This window comes from Lycium ferocissimum, unplaced genomic scaffold (assembly GCF_029784015.1).
Source record: "Lycium ferocissimum isolate CSIRO_LF1 unplaced genomic scaffold, AGI_CSIRO_Lferr_CH_V1 ctg13101, whole genome shotgun sequence".
In the NCBI taxonomy this organism is placed as follows: domain Eukaryota; kingdom Viridiplantae; phylum Streptophyta; class Magnoliopsida; order Solanales; family Solanaceae; genus Lycium; species Lycium ferocissimum.
This window is the reverse complement of record NW_026714704.1, coordinates 1-17111: the sequence shown is the minus strand read 5'-3', so window position 1 is coordinate 17111 and position 17111 is coordinate 1. Positions and strand designations below refer to the sequence as shown.

The 17111-nt window shown below is 40.5% G+C and overlaps 2 protein-coding genes across 2 annotated transcripts; both read left to right on the top strand.

Annotated features, from left to right (window-relative positions):
* The first annotated feature begins 6047 nt into the window (after positions 1 to 6047).
* Positions 6048 to 7352, top strand: LOC132042067 (uncharacterized). Its single transcript, XM_059432695.1, has 3 exons — positions 6048 to 6314; positions 6442 to 6648; positions 6849 to 7352. The coding sequence occupies exons 1-3, from the start codon at positions 6048 to 6050 to the stop codon at positions 7350 to 7352; spliced, it is 978 nt and encodes a 325-aa protein (XP_059288678.1).
* A 1568-nt stretch (positions 7353 to 8920) lies between these two features.
* LOC132042068 (uncharacterized) lies at positions 8921 to 9370 on the top strand. The gene has a single exon (XM_059432696.1). The coding sequence runs from the start codon at positions 8921 to 8923 to the stop codon at positions 9368 to 9370; it is 450 nt and encodes a 149-aa protein (XP_059288679.1).
* The last annotated feature ends 7741 nt before the right edge of the window (positions 9371 to 17111 follow it).

Here is a 17111-nt window from a genome sequence, read left to right as displayed (position 1 = left end):
ATTCTAGAAGTCATTGTATTGAGCAAGACATACCTTCTAGACAAAGCATCCTCCACCACATTTTCTTTACCCTTTTTGTAATGGATCACATAAGGGAAAGCCTCAATCAATTCTACCTACTTGGCATGTCTTTTGTTGAGTTTGGATTAGCCTTTCAAATGCTTCAAAGACTTATGGTCCGAAAAAATCACAAACTCTTTATGCCACAAGTAGTGTTGCCAATGGTTCAAGACCCTCACAAGTGCATACAACTCTTTGTCATATGTTGAGTAGTTCAATGATGCCCCCTTAAGTTTCTCACTAAAATAAGCTAATGGTTTGCCTTCTTGCATCAAGACACTACCTATGCCAACTCCAAGCATCACACTCTACTTCAAACGTCTTCTCAAAAATTCAAAGAATTACAACAAAGGTGTCGAACTCAACATAGACTTTAATTCTTGGAATGCCTTTTCTTGCTCATCTCCCAAATAAAAGGAACATGCTTTTTGATCAATTCAGTCATTGGGGAGGCAATTGTACTAAATCCTGTCATAAATCTTCTATAAAAACTTGCCAACCCATGGAAACTCCTTATATCGGATGCATTTTTGCGAGTTGGCCAAGTTCTAATGGACTGCACCTTCTCTTCATCAACCTCAACACCATTAACACTCACCACAAAACCCAAGAACACCACTTTATCAACCCCAAAAGCACACTTCTTGATATTAGCAAACAACTTTTCAATCAACAAAACATCAAACACTTGCCTCAAATGGCTCACATGTTCTTCCATAGATTTGCTATACACAAGAATGTCATCGAAATAGACAACAACAAACTAATTGACAAAGGATTTTAAGACATGGTTCATTAAGCGTATGAAAGTGCTAAGTCCATTGGTTAGGCCGAATGGCAAGCCACTCATAGAGATCAAACTTGGTCTTGAAGGGCATTTTTCATTCATCACCCGGCTTCATACAAATTTGGTGATAGCCACTCCTAAGATCAATTTTAGAAAACACACTTGAGCCACAAAGCTCATCTAACATGTCATCAAGTCTAGGGATAGGATGTCGATGCTTTACCGTGATTTTGTTGATGGCTCTACAATCAATACACATCCTCCAAGTGCAATATTTATTTGGGACAAGAATCACCGGTACGGCACAAGGACTAAGGCTTTCCTTGACTAGACCCTTCTTGAGTAGCTCCTTAACTTGTCTTTGCAATTTCTTTGTTTCCTCCAGATTGTTCATATATGCCGGCTTGTTCGGGATTTGAGAACCCAGTACAAAATCAATTTGGTGCTCAATACCTCTCAATGGAGGTAAGCCATCGGGCATTTCTTGCGGGAACAATGCTTTATATTCTTGCAAAAGTGAAGATATACTACTAGGCAAAGTGCTAGTAGCTTGGTTAGCATTTAGGAGAAGATGTTTGTTGACAAGACACTCCAAGAAGCGTCTCTCATTAATCCCTTTTAAGCAATTACTTGGTGATATGATCCTACTTAGCACACTTTATTTCAAGACGTACATTCAAGGACAAGATATGAGACTTCAAGCTCTACAAGCTACATAGCGGATGAGGAAGTCGTTTGAGGCCTTTAGAGGCTCCTACAAGCCACACAAGATGGCTTACAACGTATGAAATGTAGCTTGGGCAAGGCTTGGGTAAGAAAGAAAGTCAACCCTAATAAATGGCTAGATGTGCAAAGGGTAGAAATGCAAAAGTGGCCAAACATGAAAAGAATGGACATACATGCAAATGGTCGCAATTGCAAGCTTTGAGGATTGGATGATGGCTATTTGTGCAAGGGAGAGACATTTCGGATTCCAAGCCAACATCCAACTAGCCAAACAAGGCCCTTGCCTCATTAAGGGCAAATATGTAATAGCTAGCTTTCTTCTATTTTCTAGGAGTATAAGTATTAGACTTAGCCTTCATTTACACTTAGACTTTTGATGTATGATGAATTATGATACTCTAAATTGAGTGATAGATTGTTAGGTAGATTCTAGGGCTATTTTAATCAATATAATGGTGGAATCCATTGTTGGTTTGTGAACCTTTTATGTCCATTGACATTCATGAAGCAATTGCCATTTGTTGATTCAAATTGAATCTTTTGCCTTGAGTGTCAAATAGTAGTGGTTCTTTTAGGATCGGATTCAATTAGAAGGTTCTAAGTTTAATATACTTAGGTTTGTCCATAAATTCGCCCTAATTGGGTCTATTTGTCCACAAATTCGCCCTAATTGGGTCTTACATTTATCCTCTATTCCTCATCCCCTTTTCTTCGTGCCTTTAAATTTCGCATTTTGGATCGAATTGGTTCTTCCCAATTTTGATTCATTATCATTTGGTATCAGAGCCAGGTTGAGGGATCATTCACTGATTCTTCAATCCTTGGTTGCAAAAAACAAAAAAAATGAAAATCAAGAAAAATTCAAAATTTGATGTTTTAATGTTTGTTTCTTGGATTTGAGGTTGAATTTATGTTTTTGCTATCTAAAATTTCTAAATTCAAAGTTTGGAGTGGTTTGGTGAAGATTTGAGCATTTCGACCATTGTTAGAGTTTTGAAGCTCTTGAAGAACTTGGGAAAAATGGGTGTTCTTCGATTTTGAGTTGGAATTGAGTGTTGTTGAGGCTAGATTTGAACTTATTGGCATCAAATCTGGTAGGATACAAAGTTTGGAGGAATTTGGAGAAGTTTGGAAAGGGTTTGTAGTTTTCACCATTGAAGACTAACAAAGAACTTGAAGAACTTCAAATGGGTCTTCAAATTTAGGGTTAAATTGAAGCTGATTGAGTGTTGAATCTTGTTATCTAGGAGAAGGGGATCCTAGATCTAAAAGTTGGTGGAAAAACAAGAAGATTTGAAAGGGTTTTAAATTTGGGCATTCTTGGTGTTCTTGAAGGTATTAATGTCTTCATAGTGAAGAAGAAGACCAAAAAGGGAGCTTGATCCAACATATTTTCAAATCCTAAAGTCCTTGAGCCTACCAAACCCTACTGAAAACGCTCTCTAAAGAATAACCTATAGCCTACCAAAACCCTAGCATCAACATCATCATTCTATGGCCTCAACGGTCAAGCAAAGACGACGACATCCGGTGGATGGTCGGCTGCGACTCAACCATCATCACTAATTGGATATGCCACAACCCTAAAAACATTCGCAAATACCCAAAAACTGGAGCCTTTAAACATCAAACCTATTACATATTTACATGGAGAACCTACTTTAATGTGGACGAAGAAAGAATTTGAAATACTGTGTGTGAGACAAAATCTTCAATATGCTTTGATTGCAAAATTCTCGTATGGCAGACCAGATATTCATGAACTGAGAAAATGTCTTCCAACTCAATTGGAGGTCAAAGGTGAGTGTGTTACTGGACTCCTTGAGGATAGGCATATACTGATTAGATTGTCCTTACTTGAAGATTATGCTGCCTTGGCATCAAGTGCTTGGGAAATTAAATGCAGAAATAGAATTTTCCCAAAGAAGATTTCAAATATGGGATCCATGGTTTAATTCGGAAGAGGAGACTAAGATAGCTATTGCATGGATTTCTTTCCCTGGATTACCGACTAATTTGTTCGATAAGGAATCCATGTTTTCCCTGGCCAATGCAGTAGGGAAACCATAGTGATTGACAAGGCCACTAATAATCAAACGAGACCTAGTTGTGCTAGGGTAAAAGTGGAAGTTGATCTTCTTAAATAATTACCAAAGAGAGTACAAATAAACTGTTTTGATGAGGAAACCGGGGAAATCAGATCAAAGTGGCAAACTATACAATATGATTACTTGCCAAAATATTGCACTTATTGTAAACTGCAAGGACACGATAGGCAAGGATGCTGGGTACTACATCTCGAGTACGGACAAAAAAGGAAGAGCAAAAGGACGGAGAGAAGAAGACAACAACGGAAAACATAAACTCAAAAGGAATAACCAAAACATACATGAAAATCTTAAAGACAGAGACTGAGAAAGAGGGCAAGCAACCAATCAAAGTGCGGATCAAAGACGAAATAAAAAGATCAAGCAAATAAACAACCTATAGATCGAGGAGAAACAAGTGCACAAATATGGGAAAACCAACAAATCAAGCATGGAATGTGGTTCAAAATAAAAAAGGGACCAACAAACATAATGCTACGAAATTGAGAATAAAGATGCAAGAGATGAAAATAAGACGAATGAACATATAATCAACAATGATAAAAATGAAGGCACAAAAAATAAGTTTGATGCTTTGGTGAATTTAGAGAAGGAAAATGAGCTTGAAACAAGCAAAATAATGGTTGTCTCTTCAGAAGCAATGAAAGAAACAAAGAAACCATGGTCAAGCATCATTTGGAAAGCTGCAAGACAAAAACAACACAAATCAGTCACTGGACAAGAAATCAACACATGATACCAGTGAAAAAACACCACACAACAGGAGAAAAAGGGAAGCAAGGAGATTATAAACAAGGAAAACTAATGTAATAAGGACGCACAAGAAAAGGACACGATTTAAAATGAAAGCACCAATATTCGCAGTACAAACAACAAAGCTTAACTCAAGAATCTTGAGGAAACGGTGAAGAATCATTTGAAATACGGGACAATGATAAAATGCAGCCATAAGATATAAATGCAGATAATGTGGAGATTAATGTTGAGAACAAAATCACCGATAAAGGAGCTAATTAAGGTACAAAACGGTGACAAGTTATCTTCAACTCAACAAGCGAGATAACAAAGAATAGGGAAGTGCGAAAGCAACTCAATGCTATTCCCGAGAAACCTCCCCGATGGGATAGGCATAATGGATGAGACTTATGAGATGGAAGGTGGCGGATTAGTAGGAACTCAAACAGAGAACAACATATTGAAAAGATTCAAAGTACTAACAAAGGAGAAAACAAAGATAGGGCAACAGGCAGTAATCGTCAACAGAAAGGTAAAATTAAGGATAATGAAAGAGAGGTTGCAAACTCAATATCCACCAATGCACCTGAGGAACAATCAGCAGAACCAGGCAGAGTGGATGACATAGGGGATGATGATGAAGTTGAAAAAGCAGTGAATCATTCACACTGGCAAAACAAGATATGGGAAATGTCTCTCCTAGACAAACAGCAAAAGCAAAGAGACAAGCAACACAAAATAGAGGAAAAAGTGTACCACCTAAGGCAATAGGTGGTGTGCTAACAAGGAAAGCTTATGCCAAAGGAAACTCTCAATGAGTAGCACACTCATTTGGAATATTAGGTCCGTAAACACTAACAAGAGAGAGTGGTTTTTGATGCATAGACAAAATCAATTCAACTATATTGCACTAATGGAACCTTTTCAACATTCACAACATATTGACATGTATAAATTATGGAATTGAATGGGAACTGTATAGCATAACATTAATGGAAAAATATGGGCCTTTGTACATGAGGATTTTCAGGCGGAGGTTACAAAAGATACTACACAATTATTATCCATTACACTGACTAACTTGGAATCTGGCAGAGTGTTCAATATTACACTGGTTTATGCAAGCACTGAAAGGGCTAATAGGATCAATTTGTGGGATGACTTATATGATCTATCAACAAACATGGTGACACCATGGATGGTTGGGGGAGATTTTAATGTCATCCTAGATGCTACAGAGAAATTTGGTGGGTTGCCTGTTAATTATCTAGAAGTAGAAGACTTTGCACATTGCTTGAGCATCTGCCAGTTAGAGGATCTTGGATTTTCAGGAAGCACTTATACTTCGTGGAATGGAAGATCTGATGAAGCATGTATTTTTAAAAGATTGGATAGATGTCTTAGAAATCAGGCCTTTGATAATTCATTCCCCAATTTTGAAGTGGAGCACTTAATCAAATAAGGGTCTGACCATTCTCCATTAAAGCTATCCCACAGAACTGACACTAGAATTATTAAGAAACCATTCGGAGTTTCTTAACTTCTCGATCGAGGAAGACAAATTTTTGGCCATAACGGAAAATTAGGAGGGGCTTTATGGAGCTGATCCTTTTTTCAACATCCATAACAAAATGAAAAAGGTGAGTAAAGAATTGACTAAATGGAGCAAAGAAACATTTGGAGATATCTTTAAACAGGTGGCCACATTGGAAGAAGTGATTAAAGTCCATGACGCAGAATTTGAACAGCATCCTACAAAGGTGAATAGAGAGAGGTTGCAAAAAGTACAAGCAGATCTTATCAGGGTTTATGCAGTGGAGGAAAAGTTCTGGAAACAGAAGGCAGGGTTACAATGGTTTAAAGACGGAGACAGAAATACAAAATTCTTTCATGCGCATGTGAATGGGAAAAGGAAGAGGTTACAAATCAAGAAAATTCAAAATCAAAAGAGTGTGGCTGGAGCAGGAAGAGGAGATAACTCAAGAAGCTATTAGATTCTATTCTGATCAATTTTTTGAGGAGCAGATACCTACAAATTTTGAGTTATTGGATCACATACCCCACCTCATAACAGCTGAGCAGAATGCACAAATTAATGAACTACCAGAGGAGGAGGAAGTGAAGAAAGCAGTGTTTGGGCTAAATTCAAATAGTGCAGGTGGCCCTGATGGATACACGGGAAAATTCTTCCAATCTTGCTGGAGCATAATTGCAAAGGATGGGGTGCAGATGGTGAGATCTTTCTTTTGTGACCATGAACTTTCTAGATACATCACATGTACAAATCTGGTGCTTATTTCAAAAAGAAGGAGATTGGTTCTTTCTCAGATCTGAGACCTATCAGTCTTAGTAATTTTACAAGTAAAATATTCTCCAGAATCATTCATGAGAGGCTAGTTCATATACTGCCTAGCTTAATTTCCCCCCAACAGGCAGGATTTGTGAAGGGAAGAAGTATTGTAGAAAATATCTTGCTTGTCCAGGAGATTGTACATGATATGAGGTTAAGAGGTAGGCCTGCTAATGTTGTTATCAAGTTGGATATGACAAAAGCATATGATAGAGTATCATGGCTGTTCTTAACTAAAGTGCTGAGGAAAATGGGTTTTGGAGAATTTCTAATAGACATGGTCCATAGAATCATCTCCAACAATTGGTATTCGATTCTTATTAATGGTCAGCCTTGTGGCTTCTTCAAATCAACAACGGGTGTTAAGAAGGGAGACCCTCTATCTCCTACTTTATTCATACTTGCTTCGAAATGTTTATCTAGGGCGCTGAATGCGTTGCACTATAACTCAAGGTTTTCGGGATTTGGAATGCCTAAGTGGAGCCCCTATATAAATCACCTGGCATATGCAGATGACACCATCATCTTTACTTCTGCTGAGGAACAATCTCTACAAGTGGTAATGGAAACTTTAGCAAAGATATGAGAAAGTGAGTGGGCAGTAGATCAATAAAGGAAAAAGTGCAGCATTTCTCCATCATAATGTTACACAAGAGGTGGAAAGCTTGGTATGTAACACTACCAAAATTCCTATAAAGGAGTTTCCTTTCACCTACTTGGGAGTACCAACATATTATGCAGGAAGAATGATAGCACATTACCCGGAAATTACTGATAAGATCTTTAATAGGCTTAAATCTTGGATAGAAAATTGTTATCGATTGGAGGAAGGGTTACACTTATAAAGCATGTACTACAGAGTATGCCTATTCATTTGCTATCAGCTTGTGATCCTCCCTCAGGGGTATTGGCACAAATCCATAGAATGTTTGCTAAATTTTTTTGGAGTAATTCAGTTGGGAATTCTAGCAAGCATTGGGTTTCCTAGACTACTTTGTGTCATCCTCAAGAGGAAGGGGGGTTGGGTTTTAGAAGCTTACAAGATGTTTCCAAGGCACTCTTTTCAAAGTTATGGTGGAATTTCAGAACCAAACAATCATTGTGGAGGATGTACATGAGTAATAAGTATCTAAAAAAAGATCATGCAGTCACTGTCCACTGGAAGAGAGGAACATACATATGGAAGAAAATGTTGCAATGTAGAGATGAGATAGAATCAGAAATCTGGTGGCAAACTAAGCAAGGAAATTCTTACTTTTGGCTTGATAACTAGACAGGACGGGGAGCACTATACAAACTTATTCCTGCAAACTTCAGAAGGGACAATACTATGGTACTAATTAAAGAAGTGGTGACTGAAGGAAGATGGGAAGAAGACATGATAAGGGAGTTGCTACCAGAGAATCTAGTTGATCATATTATCCAGAAACTGCAGCCACCTGGTCAAGAGGAGGAACTGGACAAACCTCACTGGAAACCTGATTCTAGAGGCAAATTCACTGTTGGGGCAACTTTTAATTTAATTATACAAAGGGTGGAGCCTAATATACTATACAAGAAGATGTGGGTAAAAGGTTTGCCTATCAAAATCTCATTCTTCTTGTGGAGATTATGGGGAGCAAAGGTACCACTGGATGATGTAGTGAAGAGATGGGGCTTTCAATTTCCTTCTAGGTGTTATTGTTGTGAGGAACCAGAAATAGAAACCATATCTCATGTGTTTCTTCATTCACCAGTAGCACAATACACCTGGAAGTACTTCTGCAGACCTATGGGCATCAATATTCAAAACCTACATCTAAGTCAGCTTTTTAACTTATGGTGGGACACTCATGTTAATCATCATGTGAAGTACATCTTTCAGGTTGTTCCAGCTATTATTGTGTGGGAACTATTGAAGAGGAGAAATGCCATAAGACATGGAGGGAAAATGTCCAAGGTAAAGTTGATATATCAAGTTATGCACAATATTATAATGTTGATGAAGGTAAGAAAAAGCAATTTCAAACACAGGCACCACAACGGAATACACCGGTGCACTTTGCAATCTTATGCCCCAAGAACTAAGGTGATTAGAGTTCTCTGAAGCCCCCGATACCGGTTGGGAAATGCAATACCGATGGGACGTTCAGAGGAAATCCCGGAAAGAGGATCATGGGGATTTTGTGTGTGAGAAATGAGATCGGAGACTTGATAGCTACTAAGGCAAAGGTGATGGAAGAACCAACTTGTACTAATACTCAGGCAGAAGCTATGGCTATAGTACAAGCTCTGAGATATATGAAGGAAAGGCAGTATCAACAGATTATAATCGAAACAGACTCTCTTTTATTAAAGAATATCATTCTCACAGTTTGGGAACTTCCCTGGCAGATAATTGAAATGGTGGAGGAAATCTGGAGATTAATGAATAATAAAACAGTTAGGGTGATACATATAATGAGAGAGGGTAATATGCTAGCAGATCACCTGGCTAATTTGGCACTAGATCATGGAGAAGTGGCTTCAGAATCTTTCCAGGAGTTGGGAATTCAAGGGAGGAGATTGATTAACAATGATAAGTTACAATTACCATACTTAAGGATCAGACCATGCAAGAGATGAATGGACACATTGGAGGAAGCAGGACAAGTGTGAGGACCCCACGCCAAGTTGACCCTGGATCGCGAGTAGACCCTAGGATGACCCTGGACAGTCCCCCCCATGACATGCATGCTTGACATACTTGGGTATTGTAGCATTGGGTCACAGACAGTTCGCACAATAAACCATCTTCACGCTGCAGCGCTACGGGTATCGAACCCGTGACCTCAAGCCTTTTGTTCTCCCAAAGGAGACGTCTCTTACCAATTGAGCTTATGGAAGTATGTGTGCGGGGATATCGAGCAAGGCCAAGGGCAAAATTGAAATCTCGGAAATTTGTTTCGGGAATTTGCAAAATAAGATTCCTAGCTAATTGGGCTCAAAAAAAAAAAAGAAATTTAGGCCCAATTTGGAAGGGTGGCCGGCCAACTAGTGGCCCAAACCCATGAGTTTATTAAATTTTTGCATGTGCCATATATATATAAGCATGGCTATCCTTAGAAACTTCAAGAAAAAGAAAGAGAAATCAAGAACAAAGAGAAGAGAGGAAACGGCTAGAGAGAAAAAAAAAGAAGAGAGAAAAAAAAAATTCTTGGAGCCTCAATCTTTGATCCAAAAATCTTGTCCTTCTTGAATTCTTAACAAGTTCAAGGCGCTCTTCGACGTAGTATAATTGGTTTGGAGAAAGAACTCCGTTTGCGGAAAGTTGAAATTTCAAGAAAAGGTAAGAATTCTATGTTTTTAAGTTATGGAATAAATTTATATGTTATGATGATAGGAATTGGATGAGAATTATGGAATAGTGGTGAGTGTGTGCATGGCGTGTGTGTGTGTGTCGAGGGGGTGTTTGGCCGTGTGCCATGAAGTGTGAAGGGAAGTGAATTAAATTTCATTTAGTATGTTAATTGTGTTGTTATGGCTTTGTGAAGTGAATGGAAGGTTAATGGTTCTTGTTGTTATGAAAAATATGACGTAAGGTTGTTGTAGGAAAATATGCAACGTTGAAGTAACTTATGTAAATATAAGAATGAAGTCATTGAGATGCAAATCATGATTGTTGTTAATGAAGTTGGAAGCCAAAAATGTGCTATGGAAATTCATGATTGAAAATTGGAAGTTTCGGATGAATTATGGTTTGATGGAAATTTTGTATATTTTGTAGAATAATGTGAAATGTCCTTGAGTCATACTTGAATGGCCTCGAATTAGAGAATGAATATGAAAACGTCGATATTGGATGAGAAGTATGAAGTTAGAATGGAAGTCGATGTATTATATAGAAAGAAAGACTATTTGTGTTCATATGTGCTTTGTAGCGATCATTGATGTTGTTGATGTTGTTGTTGGGTTGGTTGTTGTTATTACGAGCCGAGTTGAATCTCGGGGATGCTATATTTATAGGGGAATGCTTTGCCGAAATTTCGGTAGTCAAGTATGAACTCATTATTGGAATGCTAACTCTCATGAATAGTAATCGGTAAAGGTGACCATTTGCGGTTTCTCGGACGAAACGGGAGTGGAGCTCGGACGAGCGTAAGACGCGAATAAGGTATGTAAAGCCTTCTATTTCCTTTTCATGGCATGATCTAGGCGTGTCTGCGCTTCGGTTTCGACCCTTTGGGTCAATCCTATCTCCCGGGATTCACACCTAAAGTTGGAGCGTTTTCATTCAATGGAATTGAACCAAATAGGTCACAATTGACTAGTTTGGCCGTAAATGTCTAACACTTGCCCGAATCCAATCCGACTACTCCCAAACCAATTATTAATGATATCATGAGGTTCGCTAGGCATGTCCCATGTACGCCACCTCCATTGGCCCGGGGCGGGCCCACTATTCCCGGATTCCCACCTATCGTTTTACTTGATTTATTTTGTACCACAATTGAAGGGAAATTTTTGGGCTATTGTCCTAACTATTGAACGATTTTTTTAAATTAATTTTCAAACCACTCCGAAGGGAGTGTGATATTTTATTATTTAAATCTTCCAAAACCACTCCGAGGGGAGTGTGAAATTTTATTATTTAAATTTTCAAAAACCACTCCGGAAGGAGTGCGGTATTTTATTAAAACGATTTTTAAAACCACTCCGAAGGGGTGTGAAATTTTATTATTACTATTATGCCCGAAGGGGCTATCTTTATTATTATGCGGCAATGCCCGGGCGGGGGCTATTCTTCATTATTATGCGGAAGCGGCAATGCCCCGAAGGGGGCTATCTTCATTATTATGCCGGAAGCGGCAATGCCCGGGGGGCTATCTTCATTATTATGCCGGAAAGCGGCAATGCCCGAAGGGGCTATCTTCATTATTATGCGGATCAAGCCATTATTGCTATCGAGCCGGGGCGCCCGAAGGGGCTATTATTGTTGTTATTGTTATTATTATTTTGCGGAAGCGGCGCGTGTGATGTCTTGTATTACTTCTTTAGGGAAATGTTCTAGATTACATTACTTATTCGGATTTGTTAGTTGGATTGCGATTATTTACTTAAGGCTTGTTTGCGACTAAGACATCTACTTATGTCTTCTCTTAGCGAAGGTTGCGGGTATTGGGTTGTATGTGATTTCTTCCCTCTTAAATTGCGCGCGTGGTTATTATCTATTTATTTTCGCTTTATATATTCGGTACATATTCCGTACGACCCCCTTTCTTCGGGGTCGCGTTTCATGCCCGCGGAGTTCGAGGGACGCGACCGGGGACCCGGCTTCTTAGAGGGAGATAGCATCGGGAGTCGATGTACTCCATTTGCTCCGGAGACTCGTCCCCGTTTTGGTATAGCTTTATATATTGTACAAAATATACTCTATAGAAGTACGCGAACGACGTGGGAGTTGTGATTTTGTTGTTTGGCCTTGTCGGCCACTATTTTGTTGTACGAGAAAGGGCATAGGCCTTTTGGCTCGCCTTGTTTTATGTCGTATGTATGTATATATATATATATCTGTTTTGAGGTGCCTTGAGCCACGTGTCGATTTTAGTATTTCATTTACAACTTTCAATTCTTGTTTTAAAAAAAAAAAAAATGAGTTGACGTTTAAGGGTTCGCTTGACTCTGATGAGAGTCGGGTGCCCGTCACACCCTGACGAAGGTTGGGGTGTGACAAAGTGGTATCGAAGCGAGTGTCGATCCTCGGTATGTTACAGACCGTGTCTAGTAGAGTCTTGTTTATCGGTGTGTTGTGCACCACATCTATAAACAGAAGCTACGAGACATTAATAGGGTGTCATTCTTTCTTTCATGGTATAGATCGTGCGTATAGAGCGGTGTTGTACATAAAGTCCCTAATCTAATGATCCGTATGATTTCGCCGATGCCACCTAAGAAGGGTAAAGTGACGGCGGCTCAAAGAGGCAAGGCCGCCGTGGATGAGGCAGCGGCCAAGCCCCCGTGCCTACCGCAGCTCGAGCTTACACCGGATACGCATTCGGTCTCGGGATCTCCCACTCCCTCATCCTCGGAGGGGCTCGAGAGGCACCGACCCGGCCCCGGCCCAAAGACCGGCACCCGCACCGGTGCTCCACCACCAACCTCGGTCGAGATATCCGAACCGGGAAATAAGAGAGATGAAGGATGCTATACGTTTGTTAACCCATACTTGCTACTCGTGTTGGGCAACGAGTAGGGGCCACGAATACCCGGACGAGCCGCTAGTGCCGTGGCCCGAGATTTTCTTACCCTAAATCCCCCCCGAATTTAAGGGCACGGACCCAAATGCGATCCCCGAGAGTTTATAGATGGCATGCGGCCGTACTTTAGACATAATGAGGCGTCGGCCACGGTCTGTGGAGCTAGCCTCTTATAGGCTACAAGGCATAGCAATTAATTGGTTTCAGTCCTGGAAGTTATCCAGAGGGAGGGATGCCCCTCCGCCGACGTGGCAGAAATTTTCAGATGCCTTCTTGCGCCATCATATGCCACCTGAGTTGAGGCGGGCAAGAGTTGACCGGTTTCTTCATTTGCGACGGGTAGCATGTACGTTAGAGAGTATAGTGTAGAGTTTAATTCTTTAGCGAGATATGCCCCTTCTCCGGTGCGGATATGGAGGATAGGATCCATCACTACGTGAGGGGATTAGAGCGGAGTTACGGGAGGCTTGTATGGCGGTTGCCATGCGGCCCCGAGTGTATGGATATAGCTCGTGTTCAAGCTTATGCCTAGGGGTCAGAAGATCGGAAGCGTCAGCGGGAGGCTGCCTCAGGGTAGGGTAGCGGCCAGCCCAAGAGGGCCAGGTCGGAGGGCCGGGTAAAGGTTCTATCGAGAGAGCGCAGACCCCGCCTAGCGCACCTTCAGCTTCGAGGGTCACACGGGATAGGGAGGCTTTTCCCTCGGACAAAGACAAAATCTCCCTATGTGCGGGTTCTCAACGATGGACGTGGTCGGGACAGGAGATGATGCCCTCCCCGATGCGCGACTTGTGGGAGACGCCACACGTGACGATGTCGATATGGCGTGTGTTATACTTGTGGTGACCCGACGCACTATGCTGAGATTGCCCACGAGGAGTGGGCCATGTCGTCCCGGAAACTCGGCGGCCGTCGTCACCTTCTGAAGAGCCCCGAGGGCAGACCTCGACTTCTCCGGCCGGGGTAGGGGCGGAGGTAGAGCACCTAATACCGCACGGGGCCACATCGTATCTATGCACTGGGTGGAAGGCCAGGTCCCGAGGCACCGCAGGATGTACCACCAGGTAATTTAAATTCAGCTTGATTGTTTTAATCGTTGAATGATTTATACGTATCGTCTCCTAAAGGACCTTCCCCAAATTGCTTGTAAGACCTATAAGGTTAATTTAACATTCGAGGACGAATGTTCTAAAGGGGGGAAGGATGTTACATCCGGCATTTTTGCGTATTTGAAAATTTGGAAACAACCTTGATTTATGAGGAATAAGGTCATGTTTGGATTTCTTTCTAATATGTGAATGTTGCTTATGGAAGTATGTGTGCGGGGATATCGAGCAAGGCCAAGGGCAAAATTGGAATCTCGAAAATTTGTTTCGGGAATTTGCAAAATAAGATTCCTAGCTAATTGGGCTCAAAAAAAAAAAGAAATTTAGGCCCAATTTGGAAGGGTGGCCGGCCAAGGTAGGTGGCCCAAAACCCATGAGTTTATTAAATTTTTGCATGTGCCATATATATAAGCATGGCTATCCTTAGAAACTTCAAGAAAAAGAAAGAGAAATCAAGAACAAAGAGAAGAGAGGAAACGGCTAGAGAGAAAAAAAAGAAGAGAGAAAAAAAAATTCTTGGAGCCTCAATCTTTGATCCAAAAATCTTGTCCTTCTTGAATTCTTAACAAGTTCAAAGCGCTCTTCGACGTAGTATAATTGGTTTGGAGAAAGAACTCCGTTTGCGGAAAGTTGAAATTTCAAGAAAAGGTAAGAATTCTATGTTTTTAAGTTATGGAATAAATTTATATGTTATGATGATAGGAATTGATGAGAATTATGGAATAGTGGTGAGTGTGTGCATGGCGTGTGTGTGTGTAGAGGGGTGTTTGGCCGTGTGCCATGAAGTGTGAAGGGAAGTGAATTAAATTTCATTTAGTATGTTAATTGTGTTGTTATGGCTTTGTGAAGTGAATGGAAGGTTAATGGTTCTTGTTGTTATGAAAAATATGACGTAAGGTTGTTGTAGGAAAATATGCAACGTTGAAGTAACTTATGTAAATATAAGAATGAAGTCATTGAGATGCAAATCATGATTGTTGTTAATGAAGTTGGAAGCCAAAAATGTGCTATGGAAATTCATGATTGAAAATTGGAAGTTTCGGATGAATTATGGTTTGATGGAAATTTTGTATATTTTGTAGAATAATGTGAAATGTCCTTGAGTCATACTTGAATGGCCTCGAATTAGAGAATGAATATGAAAACGTCGATATTGGATGAGAAGTATGAAGTTAGAATGGAAGTCGATGTATTATATAGAAAGAAAGACTATTTGTGTTCATATGTGCTTTGTAGCGATCATTGATGTTGTTGATGTTGTTGTTGGGTTGGTTGTTGTTATTCTGAGCCGAGTTGAATCTCGGGATGCTATATTTATAGGGGAAATCTTTGCGAAATTTCGGTAGTCAAGTATGAACTCATTATTGGAATGCTAACTCTCATGAATAGTAACCGGTAAAGGTGACCATTTGCAGACTCGGACGAAACGGGAGTGGAGCTCGACGAGCGTAAGACGCGAATAAGGTATGTAAAGCCTTCTATTTCCTTTTTCATGGCATGATCTAGGTGTGTCAAGCTTCGGTTTTGACCTTTGGGTCAATCCTATCTCCCGGGATTCACACCTAAAGTTGGAGCGTTTTCATTCAATGGAATTGAACCAAATAGGTCACAATTGACTAGTTTGGCCGTAAATGTCTAACACTTGCCCGAATCCAATCCGACTACTCCCAAACCAATTATTAATGATATCATGAGGTTCGCTAGGCATGTCCCATGTACGCCACCTCCATTGGCCGGGCGGGCCCACTATTCCCGGATTCCCACCTATCGTTTTACTTGATTTATTTTGTACCACAATTGAAGGGAAATTTTTGGGCTATTGTCCTAACTATTGAACGATTTTTTTTAAATTAATTTTCAAACCACTCCGAAGGGAGTGTGATATTTTATTATTTAAATCTTCCAAAACCACTCCGAGGGGAGTGTGAAATTTTATTATTTAAATTTTCAAAAACCACTCCGAAGGGAGTGCGGTATTTTATTAAAACTGATTTTTAAAACCACTCCGAAGGGGGTGTGAAATTTTATTATTACTATAATGCCCGAAGGGGCTATCTTTATTATTATGCCGGAAGCGGCAATGCCCGAAGGGGCTATCTTCATTATTATGCCGGAAGCGGCAATGCCCGAAGGGGCTATCTTTATTATTATGCCGGAAGCGGCAATGCCCGAAGGGGCTTCATTATTATGCCGGAAGCGGCAATGCCCGAAGGGCTATCTTCATTATTATGTCGGAAGCGGCAATGCCCGAAGGGGCCATTATTGCCCGAGCCGGGCTATTTGTTGTTATTGTTATTATTATTTTGCCGGAAGCGGCGCGTGTGATGTACTTGTATTACTTAACTTTAGGGGAAATGTTCTAGATTACATTACTTATTCGGATTTGTTAGTTGGATTGCGATTATTTACTTAAGGCTTGTTTTGCGACTACCAGACATCTACTTATGTCTTCTCTAAGCGAAGGTTGTGTATATTGGGTTGTATGTGATTTCTTCCCTCTTAAATTGCGCGGTGGTTATTATCTATTTATTTTCGCTTTATATATTCGACATATTCCGTACCGACCCCCTTTCTTCGGGTCGCACGTTTCATGCCCGCGAGTTCGGGGACGCGACCGTGGGACCCAAATTTCTTAGAGGAGATAGCATCGGGAGTCGATGCCACCTCCATTTGCTCCGAGACCGTCCCTCGTTTTGGTATAGCTTTATATATTGTACGGCTTATACTCTATAGAAGTTCGAACGAGCGTGGGGGTTGTAGGTTACCGTTTGGCCTTGGCGGCCACTATTTTGTTGTACGAAATGGCAGAGGCCTTTTGCTCGCCTTGTTTTATGTCGTATGTATATATATATATCATGTTTTGAGGTGCATGAGCCACGTGTCGATTTTGGTATTTCATTTACAACTTTCAATTCTTGTTTTTTTAAAAAAAAAAAATGAGTTGACGTTTAAGGGTTCGCTTGACTCTGATGAGAGTCGGGTGCCCGTCACACCCTGACGAAGGTTGGGGTGTGACAATTAGTTCCT

Coding starts and splice junctions, on each gene's coding strand:
- LOC132042068 (XM_059432696.1), top strand. CDS start 8,921: ATGGGGATTTTGTGTGTGAGAAATGAGATCGGAGACTTGATAGCTACT.
- LOC132042067 (XM_059432695.1), top strand. CDS start 6,048: ATGAAAAAGGTGAGTAAAGAATTGACTAAATGGAGCAAAGAAACATTT. Junction 6,315..6,441: donor CAAAATTCTTTCATGCGCAT/GTGAATGGGAAA, acceptor TTTGAGGAGCAG/ATACCTACAAATTTTGAGTT. Junction 6,649..6,848: donor CAAAGGATGGGGTGCAGATG/GTGAGATCTTTC, acceptor TCCCCCCAACAG/GCAGGATTTGTGAAGGGAAG.